Source organism: Eublepharis macularius, chromosome 12, assembly GCF_028583425.1.
Source record: "Eublepharis macularius isolate TG4126 chromosome 12, MPM_Emac_v1.0, whole genome shotgun sequence".
NCBI lineage: Eukaryota > Metazoa > Chordata > Lepidosauria > Squamata > Eublepharidae > Eublepharis > Eublepharis macularius.
In genome coordinates, this window is record NC_072801.1 from 61,047,945 (window position 1) to 61,064,502 (window position 16,558).

The 16,558-nt window shown below is 49.3% G+C and overlaps 1 protein-coding gene across 1 annotated transcript in view; it reads right to left on the reverse strand.

Annotated features, from left to right (window-relative positions):
• Window positions 1-3,990: 3,990 nt before the first annotated feature.
• Window positions 3,991-16,558, reverse strand: part of LOC129339527 (immunoglobulin superfamily member 1-like) — a 31,017-nt gene continuing 18,449 nt past the window's right edge. Inside the window, exons 4-6 of the mRNA XM_054994109.1 lie at window positions 9,728-10,015; window positions 5,476-5,766; window positions 3,991-4,058 (exon numbers count right to left, since the gene is read on the reverse strand). Coding sequence (XP_054850084.1) covers window positions 3,991-4,058; window positions 5,476-5,766; window positions 9,728-10,015 — 647 coding nt within the window. The remainder of the gene's footprint in view (window positions 4,059-5,475; window positions 5,767-9,727; window positions 10,016-16,558) is intronic.

The following is a 16,558-nucleotide window of genomic DNA, read 5'->3' on the forward strand; positions in this document are numbered from 1 at the left end:
GAGGGAGGGTGTCTGTGGTTCAGGTGCTCTTTCACAGGGACCAGCTGGCACTCAGAAGTGTGCCCACCATTGTGGCACCCCTGGGCTGTGCAGAATTGCCCAGGGAAAGAGAGTTTAGAAGTTCCCAGCATAGGGAACAAAGGGAGAGGGCTGGCCTTTGCCAGCCTGTTCCTGGGGTTATGCGTGTGGGGCAGGTGGGGGTGGATTTGGGTCTGTGAGGGGCTAATGTGGGGATTTGGGTCTGTGTGTGGCAGCTGGGGGGGAATTGGGTTTGTGTGGGGCTGTAGGGGGTGGACTTTGGGGGCTGAGAGCACCTACTTGGGGAGGCCATGAAATGGCCCCCCCAAGTGGGAGCAGTCTGAGCCTTGGTGGGGGGTGGGAGGAAGGGTGGGAGAAGGGCCCCAGAGGGCTGGGGGGCATTTTGCATGCAAAATGCCACCCCTGGCAAGACAAGCCTCCCCCAGCTGTCAGTGGTAGAGATGAGAGCACCTACTTGGGGAGGCCATGAAATGGCCCCCCCAAGTGGGAGCAGTCTGAGCCTTGGTGGGGGGTGGGAGAAGGGCCCCAGAGGGTTGGGGGGCATTTTGCATGCAAAATGCCACCCCTGGCAAGACAAGCCTCCCCCAGCTGTCAGTGGTAGAGAATGAGATTAGAGCACCTACTTGGGGAGGCCATGAAATGGCCCCCCCAAGTGGGAGCAGGCTGAGCCTTGGTGGGGGGTGGGAGGAGGGATGGGAGAAGGGCCCCTGAGGGTGAGGGCGCATTTTGCATGCAAAATGCCACCCCTGGCAAAGGAAGCCTGCTTCTTCATTTTTCCCCATAGGAAATAATGAAGAAGATGAGCAGCAGCATGCTAACAATATGCTGCTCCTTCGCTTTCTTATGGGAGGATAGGGGGACCTGCTTTGGGCGGCCATAACATGGCCCCCCAAAGTCCAATCTGTCTGAAACTTGGGGGGTTTGTAGAGAGGGGTTAGAGGAAGGACCCCACCAATTTTGGGCTGATTCAGTGGGAAAATGCCTCCCCCAGACGTCCGGGAAGACGCCGGAGGCATTTTCCCATTGAAAAAGCCTAAAGCTGAAACGTTTCGGCTTTTTTTCTTTCGGCTAGCCGAAACGTTTCGGCTTAGCCCGAAACGTTTCGGCTAACCTGAAAGAAGCCGAACACTTTTGTTTCGGCTTTCTTTCGGCTTTCAGAAAGCCGAAATGCACATCCCTACTCCTTTCTGTATCTCTCTGTCTTTTTCTTTTCTCTCTTTCTGCTGTTTCTAATAAGAGTGAAAACATCCTGTCTGAAATTGCAGGAGAGAGAGAGACTATGCTTGATATCAAACTGAGATATTAAGATCAGGCGGCAGGAATGGAAAAGCTGACTCATAGACAGGAAGGTAGCAGTTTCCTCTGGGTCCTGGACAATTGTTCTGTTCTTTGGCTTCCTGAGGGTCATCACAATTCAGATCACGTTTAAAGATCAGCGTTTACTGGGCAATAATTTTCCAGAACCATCAAAGAATCTGCTTTACAATGCAGAGCTCCCTGAGCTAATTAATCCTAAGGAAGGATAGGACATCTGCTATCTCTTGGCCTTTAAGTCAATCAAGTCTTTATCCAACAGGCTTGAGCTGGCCACCTGTCAGGTAAATTAATGTCCATATTTGGAATTCCCTCCACTTTCCATGCCCCTAAAATTCAAACCTTCCAACTCAACCTTCTAGCTTGAAACCAATCCTGTCACAGCAGAGACACTCTCAATTCAGCTAAAGGGGCATAAAAGCCACCTCTCAGCTCTCAAACTTTTGTGGCTGGTTTCTGGATCCTACTTGCTATCCCAATCCCATGCCCTTGCTGAACTCCCTTAGTCTCCTTTGGGCTTTCCAATGACTGCAACAGACTTCCAGGGCACTGGATCCTTCCTTCTTCCTCCTGGGCCGTCGTCACACGGGCATCTGTTCCGTTAAATTTACAGCATATAGCGTCACACCTGATATCGGCACAGTAACGTTTCTTTGGGTCACCTCACGGCTCTTCGCACTCCGAGCTGTCCTCACTGAAGCGCTCTGTTCCATTCTCTCTAATGGTGCAGAAGCAGCTCCTCCCCCTTTTTAAATTTTTTTTTGCCGTTTAATTCCATTATAACAGAATAACTTTATATAAACATTCCCGTAGACCAACCCAGAACGACGCTGATAGGTTGCCCTTTTTTCCCGCCCATGGAGTGGTCAGAACATTGGTTGACCCTTTTGTTTTTCCAACTTTAGCAAGGTGTGGTTTTCAGTTAAAATATTTCTCCAATGGTGATTGAGGCATTTTTACTTCAGCAGAAAATTTGCATTGTGTTATGTCATTATGGCATTATAAGGACATAATTTTAAAAAAAAGGGAGTCACAGGGAGAAATGGATTCTGGGATTGAAGGGAGGGCATAGGGCGTTGCAAGGCAAAATACATCGATGTGAGGCATTCACACTGAGGCACAAAATATCGCGACTATCAAGCACAAAGCAGAAGAGAGAAAATCGCATCAGTGTTGAAATAAGGTGGGTGTTTGCTGGGAAATTGCGCCATTTTCGTGCTAAATAAAAGCCCGTGTGACGATGGCCCTGATTTCAAACTAGAATAGGTACATCTTTGCTCCCCATCTTTCCCCTATCTCCTCTGCACCACACAGAGAGCAAGCATCCTGTCCTGTCCCCCGTATCCCCTCACATTTTCACTTTAAGCTTAGAGGTAACTGATGCTGCAATTGGAATTGGAATACTTTTGTTTGATGTTTTCTGGGTATTGTCTGGAAATGTGCTAGTTGCTTGTGCTTTGTTTTGATACTTGCTAGCAGAGTAACTCCCCTCGCCCCCGGCATCTCCTTCCTAATATTGTACTCAATCCCACAATCATATTCCTTTAAAATCCATTTCTGTTATCCTTTTCCTGCTGAATTATGCTCCTCGTAACTACTCACAACCACCTCAATGGGTAGAAATCCCTATTCCCACTTCCTGCATAAACAAGTATGCTACTTCCCCATGCCAGTCTGAATATGCAAGTTAACATGTTTGTAGAGCTGTGATAACATGTCCAGACATTGGTTGAGAACTCAGTTATGAGACCTCAATGACCAGTCTGTATCTGGTTGACCCTATAAAGCCCCAGCTTCAATGCTTGGCCCTTGGCCTGAACAAAACATTATAGTAAAAGAACCTACTCTGCCCCTATTGGGTATGGAATGCTTCTACTTCTCTTGAATTACATATTTTGCTTCTAACCTTTTTCTAGTGCTTAGACAACTTGATTGTGCTGCTCGTAAAATCCACTGGAATGAAACAAGGCTTTCTCTGGCCTATGACCACTTGAGGCCTGAATCCACTTGAATCCTGATATAAACTACCATTGTCTGGTATGAGCATTCTCCCTGTACCTACAAATCTCTCTGCAGGACAAAGCTTTCAGTGGGAAATGAGGTCTGTAAATAAAGTTCCATAGAGAGTTCTAATAGAGATCCTATTCCCCTGATGGGGGCAGGGGATCCCCCGCTCCCACCTTTGGCCCCCTGCCACACTACCACTTCGCTGGCCGGTGGGGGGAAAGCCGGGGAATGGGCCTCCCGGGTGTGTTCCCAGGGCTGGTGCGACGACGTCACTGATGTCATTGTGCCACCCTGAGAACTTGAGAGCTTTGTAGCGGACTGATATGAGCCCCAAATGGGCTGAATTGGGCCTGCTTGTGACCCAGATTGGCCCTCAGCGAAGAGCGTGCACGCTCTCCAGCCTTGCACGATGATGTCACTTCCCAGAAGTGATGTCATTGTGTCAGCACAGAGCCGTACACATTCCTGAGCACCAGGACGGAAAGTGCTGAGTTTCCCCTCTCATGCCAGGAGGGTAAGGGGAACTGGCAACCCTAAGTTCCAGTGGTTCATGGAAGGAGAACAGAACTGTAAGAAGGACAGGGGATAATTGGTAGGTATGGGAGAGCAGCTATGTGGGAAATTATCAGATCAAGGAGAGAAGCAGGAGGAAAAATCTGCATCAGGCTCTGTGAAAGCCAAAGTTTTCAACTGGGATCCTGCTGAGGAAAAGGCAGAAACAGGGTGTGATCTGTACCCAGTATTCTCCAGGAGATCATACATACCAGCTTTTTTTTTTTTGTACCAGAGGGTGGCTCCAAGTCCCAGAAAGAGGACAGGCACAGCTACTCCAACTCCTGCAGCTATGGCATTATTCATATGAGTGTCTGCTGAAAAACATGGGCCCGTCTTTAGAGAGGGGGGTGGCAGCTTGCACTAACCACCACTTTATCTCAGAAAATAAAAGATGAAACTTTGTCATTCACAAATCTAAAAGGTGACCATGGCCGTTTCCAGATGGCTTACCGGCCCCCAGAACGTCGCGCCACGGTGCGGGGTAAACGCGAAATATCGCGTTTTCTCGCGCAAGTTTTGCGCGACGTCGCGCAAAACTCGCATGAGAAAACACGATATTTTGCGTTTCCCCCATACCGTGGCGCGATGTTCCGGGGGCCAGTAAGCCGTCTGGAAATGGCCCATCTGTAATCAAACCCATTTCTGTGCTTAATTTTCACACAGTGTTGTTTAGACCCCAAGAGATAGCTCAAATGGAGTAATTTTATGACTGTATTTGTTATTCCCCATCTCCACGGTAAGTTCACACATATTCTCATCTAAAATTTCTGTTTAAAATAGTGAATGGCTATAGCAACTTTGCAAGTTACAAAAATATTGTATGCTTCTGAACTCAGTTTTAGTTTCATATCGTGGGGTAAGGTGCGGTGGTGGGGAGGGGGACAAACCTTGCACAGATATAAAGACCGTTTCATGCTGAAATAGAAGAGGACACCTAAGTGGTTCTATGAATTTGTGGCAGAGATAAAATTTAAACCTGGGACTTTGGGGTCATCTTCCATTCTCTTAGCCATTACACTGTATGGCCGTAGCTGGATGAAATGGGCATTCTCTGATGCATGCACAGCTTACAGCAGCTTTTCATTATCTGATTAATATATTCTTTCTAGCTGACAAACAGATCCTTTGCAGATAGTTTTAGGTGGGTAGCCAAGTTGGTCTGTACTAGAAGCAAGATTCGGGTTTAAAAGCACCTTAGAGGAAGCTCATACCCTAGAAATCTAGTTAGTTCTTTTACAGTGCACAATTTAATCTATTGGTTTACTCCAAACCCATGCACCACCAAAGTTATGAAAATAACTTCCTGCTGGGGCCATTTTGGCTCTGGAAAATGCCATGAAGGGGAAGGGCAGGAGCCTCTCCTTCCCTCAAGCTGCATTTCTGAGCAGAATTGGGCTCCTGTGTACCTTAAAAATGCCTTTCCCTGCAGCTCCCATGTGACTGCAGGGAAAGTGATTTGGGTCCTCCTGGTAACCTCTGCCTAACTCTCCCAACAATGTAACATGCAGTTTAGCTGTGAGGCATGGGGTTGGGGAAATAGATGTAGATCAACTCCCTTACCTGGTAGTAGCAAAGTCACAGGATCACTGGGCAGGGAGAAGACAGGATGTTTTGAAAACAACGGTTTGTACATGCAGCTGTAATTCCCAGTGTGCTTTTTGCTTACGTTCTGGATTGTGAACCTGGCCCAGATCCCCTCTGCAACTGGGCCCTGAAGAAGACTCTGGTGTCCAGGCCTTTGGAGATAAAAATGCTCAACTTTGCGTGAGCTTTTGCAATCAATACTGACTTTTCCCCCAAGGGAACCTTTTTCAGGAGTCAAAGTGATGCTGGGCTTTGGAAGCGTGGGATCTGTGCACAGAAAGAGATGGGACAGTGAAGACTCCCACACCATTTTCATGGACTGATAATATTCCTGAATTGGATGGTGAAGTAAAGCTTAACTCTATGTATTCTCCCCTACCCAGCCCTCACAGGCACCCACCACAGCTCCAGCCAAGTCCTGAAATTGTTGTGCATCAGCATCATAGCAAAATGATTAAAGCAGCTCTAAACCTCAAGCCTATGAGGAGGGCTGGGACACCTTTGGAAGCCTGGTAGGAAATCAGCCACACCTTGACATCCATGTCTCCCTGAGCTCTGAAGGCGCATAGCTTGTGCCAATACCTACATGGAGCAGTTGCATTAATGCAAATGTTTGTGCATTTGCAAAACATCCTGGGCTGCTTTCTTGTACTTCTGCAGGAACTGGGCTGTTACATTTTTCTACAACGTACAAGCTGGACCCTAGTGCATAAAGGGCCTCTGGCCTTAGGATATTAGCAGTGGAGTCTTGTCCCAAAGCTTACAAAGGAAGAGCCATGTGAGAACTGACCTTGATAATGGAGATAAGTATGTTCTGATGTCAGCAGAGTGCACCACCGAATTATTTATTTATTTAGAAAATGTATATGCCACCTCTCTAAATCTTTGCTCAAGGCAGTTCACAAATAAAACATTGCAATAAGTTGCCGAGCTCAATTCAAGATCATGACTATCACATTCAGAGCCCTTCGTGGCCTTGGCCCCTCATATCTGTGTGGTGTCTCTCGCACTTGGTTCCACCAGGGCAGCTTCATTCATCTGAAGAGGATCTTCTGCAGATACCATCCTGCAGCTGGGCAAAATCAGCTGTGCGCACACATGCTTTCTCTGTGGTGGAATGGTCTGCCTGAGGAGGTCGGGAAAGCTTCCACTCTCTTGGCTTTCTGCAAACTATGCAAGACTGAATTATTCAGGAGGGCTTTCTACCCAGACTATAGGACTGTGCCATTGGAAATAGCTCAGAGATACATTGGTAGGGACAGGAACTATATGCTATGCTACTGGATACTGTATGCTGATGCAGATATGTGCCACTAGAGTGTTTCCGTGTTGCTTAGCATGCCATGCAAATTAGTTATGAATTGTTTCACAAAGATTTCATCTCTGTGCTTGACCTTATGCATATCTTCAGCTACTGAGCCCAATTGTATCGATTTTCACTGAACGTACTAACTGTGGCTCGTTATTTTACCTGCTTGGTGAATGTCCTACCTGTTGATTGTATTGTATTTCACTTGCACTGTGTAGTGCACCTTGGATCTCAGTGAGAAAGGCAGAACAATCAATCATCAATCAATCAATAAAAATCATAAAACAAGTACTGAATGAAGATCTCTTTTAGAACATTTCTGTTTTAATTGAAGAGAAAAAAGAGCAATTTTCTAGCCTGTCTTACTGTGTAGCCTATGCCTAGGGGTGTGCAAGCCAAAAATTTTCGGCTAAAGCCGAAAGCAGAAAGCCGAAAGAGGATTCTCTTTCATATAAGCCGAAAGCCGAAACGGCCAGCCGTTTCGGCTTTCGGCTTTTGGCTTACTTTCGGCTTTCGGCTTTTTCAATGGGAAAATGCCTCCGGCGTCTTCCCGGACGTCTGGGGGAGGCATTTTCCCACCGAATCAGCCCAAAATTGGTGGGGACCTTCCGCTAACCCCTCTCTACAAACTCCCCAAGTTTCAGACAGATTGGACTTTGGGGGGCCATGTTATGGCCCCCCAAAGCAAGTCCCCCATCCTCCCATAAGAAAGCGAAGGAGCAGCATATTGTTAGCATGCTGCTGCTCATCTTCTTCATTATTTCCTATGGGGGAAAATGAAGAAGCAGGCTTCCTTTGCCAGGGGTGGCATTTTGCATGCAAAATGCCCCCTTACCCTCAGGAGCCCTTCTCCCACCCTTCCTCCCACCCCCCACCAAGGCTCAGCCTGCTCCCACTTGGGGGGGCCATTTCATGGCCTCCCCAAGTAGGTGCTCTAATCTCTCTACCACTGACAGCGGGGGAGGCTTGTCTTGCCAGGGGTGGCATTTTGCATGCAAAATGCCCCCCAACCCTCTGGGGCCCTTCTCCCACCCTTCCTCCCACCCCCCACCAAGGCTCAGATTGCTCCCACTTGGGGGGGCATTTCATGGCCTCCCCAAGTAGGTCCTCTCAGCCCCTAAAGTCCACCCCTTACAGCCCCACACAAACCCAATTCCCCCCCCCAGCTGCCACACACAGACCCAAATCCCCACATTAGCCCCTCACAGACCCAAATCCACCCCCACCTGCCCCACACCCATAACCCCAGGAACAGGCTGGCAAAGGCCAGCCCTCTCCCTTTGTTCCCTATGCTGGGAACTTCTAAACTCTCTTTCCCTGGGCAATTCTGCACAGCCCAGGGGTGCCACAATGGTGGGCACACTTCTGAGTGCCAGCTGGTCCCTGTGAAAGAGCACCTGAACCACAGACACCCTCCCTCAAATTCCCCCACCACCTACAGAGATGGCTGGCCAGCCAGCCCCATTGTTCCCTATGATGGGAACCAACTGCACAACAAAGAATAAAACAAGAACAACACAAACTAAAGTTTTTAAAAAATTATTTTCTCCCTTCCAAAGTACAAGTAGGCAAAGCATTATGGCACATTACACCAGCAGTCCCCCACACAGAAAAATAACACAACTCACTTAACTTCAGAGAATCACAAAGCACGATTCCTGTCAAAAACACTTCATTTCTTGAACAGCTTTAGGTTACACAGTAGGAGGGCACAACAGGGCATGATAGCAATGTACTACAAAAAATAATACAACCCACTTCACCGTTTTTTACAGCAATTGTGTTTGTGTGATTCTCTGATGTGAAGTGAGTTGTGTTATTTTTGTGTAGTACACTGCTTTCCTGCTCTGTTGTGCCTTCCTACTGTGTAACCTAAAGCAGTTACAGAAATAAAGTGCTTTTGACAGCAATTTTTGGGGTGATTCTTTAATGTGAAGTGAGTTGTGTTATTTTTGTGTAAGATACTGCTTCCATGCCCTTTGGTGTCCCCCCCCTGCTGTGTAACCTAAAGCTGTTCAAGAAATAAAGTGTTTTTGACAGGAATTGTGCTTTTGTGATTCTCTGATGTTAAGTGAGTTGTGTTATTTTTGTGTAAGATAGTGCTGCCATGCCCTTTGGTGTTCCCCCCTGCTGTGTAACCTAAAGCATGAAATGGCCCCCCCAAGTGGGAGCAGGCTGAGCCTTGGTGGGGGTGGGAGGAGGGGTGGGAGAAGGGCCCCTGAGGGTGAGGGGACATTTTGCATGCAAAATGCCACCCCTGGCAAAGGAAGCCTGCGTCTTCATTTTCCCCCATAGGAAATAATGAAGAAGATGAGCAGCAGCATGCTAACAATATGCTGCTCCTTCGCTTTCTTATGGGAGGATAGGGGGACCTGCTTTGGGGGGCCATAACATGGCCCCCCAAAGTCCAATAGGTCTGAAACTTGGGGGGTTTGTAGACAGGGGTTAGAGGAAGGTCCCCACCAATTTTGGGCTGATTCGGTGGGAAAATGCCTCCCCCAGACGTCCGGGAAGACGCTGGAGGCATTTTCCCATTGAAAAAGCCTAAAGCCGAAACGTTTCGGCTTTTTTTCTTTCGGCTAGCCGAAACGTTTCGGCTTAGCCCGAAACGTTTCGGCTAACCTGAAAGAAGCCGAAACACTTTTGTCTCGGCTTTCTTTCGGCTTTCAGAAAGCCGAAATGCACATCCCTATGCCTCTTAAACTGATATAAGCCAAAATGGGAGTCAGCAAGGTTTCCAAAGATCAGAGTGAGTCTTTCAGTGACCAGTGTACTTCTTTCCCCCAGCTTCACCAAAATATATTTTGTCAAGGAGCAGAATAAACTATGCAGATTGGGAGGAACCGCAAACATTTGTTTGACTTCTCGAATGTGCATGTGTAATTCAGTACACGATAAGTAGTGAATTAGAAGGCTTACCTAATACCCACAGCTTCTCGGGGACACTGGGATTGGAGACTAAAAACTCCGATGACAGTCTGTAGCTGCAGCTGAAAGTCCCTCCATCTCCTGGGCTCACATTCCTGATGTGAAACACGGCTGTGCTCCCATGTGACTCCATCTCTTGTGGTTTCTGCCAAGCTCCAGTCTTGTGAAGATAAACGTTCTCATGTCGATCTTGGAGCAAGCACTGAAAGGTGATGTTGCTTCCTATAACTGCCATTCTGCTAGGGATCAGGGAGATTCTGGGTCTGGGCAGATCAGGATCTGTGGGCAGAAGGGAGACAATTTATGTGGTTGTTACAGTGCATGTGGTTGTTTCAAGCTCAGTTCATGCTACAGAGTAAACCATGTTTCAGTCAAAATTACTGGCTGATATAAGAGCCCCGTGGCACAGAGTGGTAAGCTGCAGTACTGAAGCCCAAGCTCTGCTCATGACCTGGGTTCGATCCCGGCAGAAGCCGGGTTCAAGTAGCTGGCTCAAGGTTGACTCAGCCTTCCATCCTTCTGAGGTCGGTAAAATGAGTACCCAGTTTCCTGGGGGCGAGGTGTAGATGACTGGGGAAGGCAATGGCAAACCACCCTGTAACAAAAAGTCTGCCAAGAAAACGTCATGATGTGACATCCCCCATGGGTCAGTAATGACTCAGTGCTTGCACAGGGGACTGCCTTTACCTTTACCTACTGGCTGATATTCCGATATCCTGGTGGCGAAGGGTGGGGGTGGGGAGTGGTTTGACGATGATGGTTGATCATCAAGAAGTGAGTTGGAGATGGGTGGGAATTGAGAGAAACATTGTGCATGAAGAAAAAATCGACTCAAAATCAGCTTCAAGGAAAAGATCAGGGTAAAAGTTGTCTCAAAAGAACCAGAAAAATACCCTGGGGGAGAACAAAAAAAACTTGAAACGAAAACTGTGGAGAAATGCTTTTATTTGTAGGTTTGGACTGGGTCAAAATCTTCACCCCCCCTTTAAAAAGTGTCTCTTAGCTGAGAACAAGTGTGGAGGGTGGGGGGAGGAAAGCCAGCTGCTTTCCAAAGGGCACCCAGCCTTTGGCTTAATTATGCAGATGTGGCCAGAAGGCTTTCTGCTAGAAGCTTACCTTTCCAGTTGTGTATGGGAGAGGACAGAGACTTGGAGGGCTAAAATGCCAGCAAGTTTCTTCCTGGAACCTCTAGGAAAAGCCTTTCTCACCGGCACCTTGCTTTGACCTGCCCAGGGGGTGGGCAAAGGGAGAGAATAAAACCTCCTGGTGCAGAGAGGAGGGTCTCTTTGGCTGATGCGAGCTGTGAGCTGAAAGAGCTGAGAGCTGGCTCCCTGTAGGTTGTGGCAATGGACCATCCGGAGGCTGGAGGCCAGAACCAGGAAGAGTATGAGGACCTCTCAATAAACTGGAACTTTCTAAGACAGAGAGCCTGCCTAAACAGAAGATCTAAGGTAAGCATGTACAGATGGAGAGAGAGAGGAACTGCGTTTTTGAGTTGCCTTGTTTGTTTTTGAGCTCTGCTTACAAGTGTGTGAACATTTTTTTCTCTTTTCTTTAATACACACTTTTAAAATTATTAAATGCTGGAAGCCGTTCTCTACATCACAGAGACTGCCAGTGACAACTACGCTATCTAAAAGAGGTGCCACAGGAAGCGGGTGGTCTGTTGGCTGTGCCCCAGTGGCACATAAGTGCAGTAAACCATCCCTGCAGTAACCACGTGCTGGGTAGCAGGAGACTGGGTGCAAGGCAGGGAGTGGGGAATCTCGTGGCCCTCCCCACAGGCAATTCCCACAAAGGCCAACTGGTGGCAAGAGAGTAGGCACAAAAGCCCCTCTGAGGGTTGGGGAGGCACCACGAGGGAGGCACATGGGGTGGACACAAGTAAAGTATCTGACTGCTTCTTCAATCAGACCAATGTCCAATGGCTTGAATAGTCTAGCTTATTTAAAACGAGACATCTCTACAAACAGTAAGATAACAATGTGATTGGGGCAAATACTTTATACAGAAACACTAGGGATGTTAACTCCAGGATGGGAAATACCTGGAGATGTTGGGGGGTGAAGCATGAAGAGGGCGTGGTTTGAGAAAGGGAGGGAGTTCAGCAGGGTATTATGCCATAGAGACCACCCTCGAAAGCAGCCAGAGTTTCTGTCCATGGAGATATGAAGGTTTGGATGCATATACACAAAGCATGGAAACACTTCAGATTCATGGCCTGGCTCAAACAGGCCAACCCAACATTGCTATTAATTCTCTGGTGAATTCAGGACAACTTAATGCCCACTCAGAGCGATTTACAAAGTATGCCATTATTATCCCCACAACAATCACCCTGTGAGGTGGGTGGGGCTGAGAGAGCTCCTAGAAGCTGTGACTGACCCAAGGTCACCCAGCTGGCTTCGAAAGGAGAAGTGGGGAATCAAACCCGGTTCTCCAGATTAGAGTCCTGCCGCTCTTAATCACTACATCAAACTGGCTCTCTCAGTGGGTTGTGCAAACTAACTCCATTAAAAGGAATTGTGTCTGAGGGCATGAGCAGCAAATTAACAATTTTACATGTGGTTTTTCATCTGCATCATGTATATGCAGAGGCCAATATTTGATGCTGAAGCAGTAGAAAAGAGCAAGAATCCAGTAGCACCTACAAGACTAACAAAATTTGTGATAGGGTATGAGTTTTCATGAGTCACAGCTCTCTTCTTCAGATGTGGTATCTGATGAACTGAGCTGTGACTCACAAAAGCTCATACAAATTGTGTTAGTCTTATAGATGCTACTGGATTCTTGCTTGTTTCTACTGCTACAGACGGACTAACATGGTTACCCATCCTGATCTATTTGATGCTGAAGTCAGAGTGAGACAGCTCTGTATCTCCTTAAAATATAGACAATTTGGTCTTGTGAGCAGTTCAGCAAGATTTAAGTCCAGTGGCATGTTAGAGACCAACAACATTTTCAGTGTATAACCTTTTGAGAGTCAGAGTTCCCTTCCTCAGATATGAGTAGGAATGGAGATCCCTGAGCCTTTATATCTCAGCCAGAAGGTGAGAGGGGTGTTACAAGGGATGGCATCAGGATGCAAAGGTACAATGCAGCTTGATTAGATGGGAGGGGTGTACCAAAGGAGGATGTCAGGATGTAAAGGTACAATGGAACACTCCAGCTTGATCATCTTGAACAGGAGGTGGGCATTGCCTCCTGCTCCACACCTGATCCAGGCTGGGTGAAGGGGGGGCATTGCCTCATGCTCCTGATCCCTACCAGGTGAAGTTGGGAGTGGGCATTACCTCCTGCTCCGCTCCTGATCTCAGCTGGGTGAAGGGGGCCCAGCATTTCCTCCTGCTTCATGGCTGATCCGAGCTGGGTGAAGGGGAGCAGGCATTACCACCTGCTCTGCTCCTGATCCCTGCCAGGTGAAGTTGGGGGTGGGCATTACTTCCTGCTCTGCTCCTGATCCTGGGTGGGTGAAGGGGGGCGGCATTTCCTCCTGCTTCATGGCTGATCCTCAGCCGGGTGAAGGGTAGTGGGTATTGCCACCTGTTCCGCTTCTAATACCAGCTGGGTGAAGGTTGGGGTGGGCACTGCCACCTGCTCCTGATCCCATCTGGGTGCAGGTGGAGGGCAGGTATTGCCACCTGCTCCACTCCTGATCCCAGATGGGTGACAGCAGGGGACAGGCACTGTCACCTGCTTTGCTCCTGATCCCAGCCGGATGAAGGCAGGGGACAGGCACTGCCATCTGCTTTGCTCCTGATCCCAGCTGGGTGAAGGCAGGGGATGGGCATTGCCACCTGCTCTGCTCCTGATACCAGCTGGGTGAAGGTGGGGGCTGGCATTGTCACCTGCTCTGCTCCTGATCCCAGCCTGCGCTTCCCATCGTGGCACGCTTTCTGGCTGCCTCATCTGGGCTTCCCTCCGCAGAGTGTCCTCTGGTGGTGCACCAGGGTAAGAACTGAGTTGTCTTGAATACACTTAACCTTTTATATAGTAGGATGGTTTCCTCACTGCTGGAATGGCTGCTGATACAGTAAAGTGGTGATGGGACTTCCACATGGCAGAGTTCCTGCAGTTTCCCTGCCCCAATACCCCAACAGCAGCTATTACTGCCTCTCCTGGGTCAACAAGGCTTTTCTAGTTGTTGTTTTTTTATTATTAAAAAACCAGCAGTTTCATAGCATTATACAGATACATTGGCTGAGTCCACATTACCTCAACATGTCCCGGTGTTGCGCTAAACGTTTGCTAAACACCCGAAAGTATAGCGTCTTTCAAGCGCGATTTCTGAATCGCGCTAGAAAGACGCTATACTTCCAGGTGTTTAGCGAACATTTAGTGCAACACAGGGATGCACCGAGGTAATGTGGATTCAGCCATTGTTAGAACAGTAAGTTAACAGGTCCTGAGACTTCCCAGTTTTTATTTTTTTTAATGAGGTAAGTCTCTAGCCTCTTCCCTTCTGGAGGTATGCTTTCTTCTTATAAGTTGAGGGTCGACCTTTGGTCTCTGTATTAAGAACCAACGTGGGATGACTTTGATGCCAATAAGTGCTTTGAAAATGTAACTCAGCTCCTCAAACCTCTGCTCTCTAACAACAGACTTTTAAAAATTACAACTTAACCTGGCAGAAGGTGATTTGATCAGGTAGAACTGCCAGGAAAGAGCGAGTACACTACTTAACACATTTGCCACCTTAAGACAAATAATCAGACATCTCATCTCCTTAAGGTCAACCTATAAGAAGCTCCTTAGGCAGAAGAAGCTTGACTATGGCAAACTGCAGTGGCAGGAACTGTGATTGGCAGTCCATGAAAAAGACGGAATCCCCATTTTGGGAACACGTAGATCGTCTTCGTCCTTCTGTGCAGCCCCACATTGGGACTGCGCAGGCGCAGGCCAGCCGCGGAAAAGATTTTTCTAGCTTTTAGAGATGTGAAGGGGACGTTCGGATCCACCGCGCATGCGCGTCGGTGTTCCCGCCAATTTTGAATGCATATATATCCGAACGTCCCCGGCATTCCCTCAGTTCCTTTTTCGCCGCCGTACGAAAAGGTTCTATTGTCTAGCGTTTATTCTCTCAGCGTCTCTTCGGAGTTTTTGGATCGTGATCTTCTAGTCGGTATTTCTTCCCCTTGTCGGTGGGAGATACCGTTCGTTATGTCCCAAACTTCTTTGTTTAAGAAGTGTCTTAAGTGCGGCACTAAAATGACGCACTCAGACGGCCATGAGCTCTGCCTCATCTGCCTGGGCGAGGGGCATGTTGTCGAGCGCTGCTCCATCTGTATGTCATTCACTCCGAAGGCAAGGAGTGATCGGAAGGCCAGGCTCCGTGCCTTCTTGTGGGATGCTAACCTTCTCCCCCCCAAGCCATCGGGCTCTTCGGGAGATAGACCCCGCTCCGCCGCTCCGTCGCCGGCGCCGTCTCGTAAGTCGCCAGAGCAGCTCCCCACGGAACCGACGGGGCAACCCGTTCCGGAGGCCCGACCTGACTCCGGTTCCGGGGATCGTCCTTCCGACCGGAAGGCCAAGAAGCGTTCCGCATCCAAGCCGAAGTCCTCCTCCAAGCCTTCGGCCGCAGAGGCTGCTTCGGAACCCCAGCCCAAGAAGGCCAAGACGAAATCGAGGGCCAAGGGCCGTACTTTATCCCCGGCTCCGACTGTGCAACCTGGTACTCCATCTGGACCGGTCCTGATCCCTGACGATGTGGTGAGTCTCCACACCCCGTCTCCTCCTTGCACGCCTCCTCCGTCGGTTCCCGAGGAATTCGTGCCGTTCCCGTCTTTCACGGAACCGTTCCAGTCATTCGAACGTTCCCTGCCTTCCGCCCCGGCGCCTTCGGAGGCCTCTGTTCCATTGCCGTCTACCTCGTCGGTTCCGATGCCTCTTCGCTGGCCTGCCCCGGTGCCTGCTCCTCTGCCTCCTTGTCAGCCTGTCGCAGGGATTGGGAACATGACCTCCTGGCAGGATTTTGTGGCGTGGTTCCAGCAGTCGCTGCCCTTCCTGCAGCATCCTTTGGTTCCGATGGTTTCCGTTCCGGCTCAGCCTGTCGGGCTCCCGGCATCCGCTCCTCCTCCTCCTGGCTTGCCTCTGCGACCGTCGGTTCCTGCGGCTTGTCCGTCGGTCCCGACCGCTCACCGGTCTTCGGTTCCGACGCAAACCTCGCCGGAGTTTTCAGATTCCGAGGATGAGGAAGGTCTGGCGTCCCCGTCAGAGTGCTCTTCGGACGCGGCCTCTGATCCTTCCCCGGATGACACCGTGGGTGGGCCCCGTTCATCGTCCCCGAATGACGACTACAGGCTGTTCTCCGAGCAAATGATGCGGATGGCCGCCGCGCTGGAGATAGACGTCTCCTCCACGACCTCCAAGCCCAAGAGTAAGCTGCTGGAGGCACTGTATTCCGGGTCCCCCGCGTCGGTGGCGTTTCCCCCTGTGGAGGATTTTGTTGACAGCGCTCTCGCGCTCTGGCAAACACCGGCGTCCGTGTCCGCGACGGCAAAGAAGGTAGAGAGGTACTACCGTTTAAAACAGGATGATTGCCCGTACCTCTTCAGTCATCCGAAACCCTCGTCCATCGTGGCTGAGGAGGGTCAGGCTCAGTTCCGTTCCGGTTCCTCGTCGGCCCCGGCGGACCGAGAAGGCAGAAAGCTGGATGGCATGGGCAGGAAAGTCTACTCGTCCGCGTCTTTGGGATTCCGTATTGCCAACTTCCAGGCCATAATGGGGTCCTACAATCTGTTCCTCTGGAAACGGCTGTCCTCTTACCTTTCCGATCTCCCCGAGGATCGCCGCCACTTGGTGAAGGCCCTTCAGGCAGAGGCC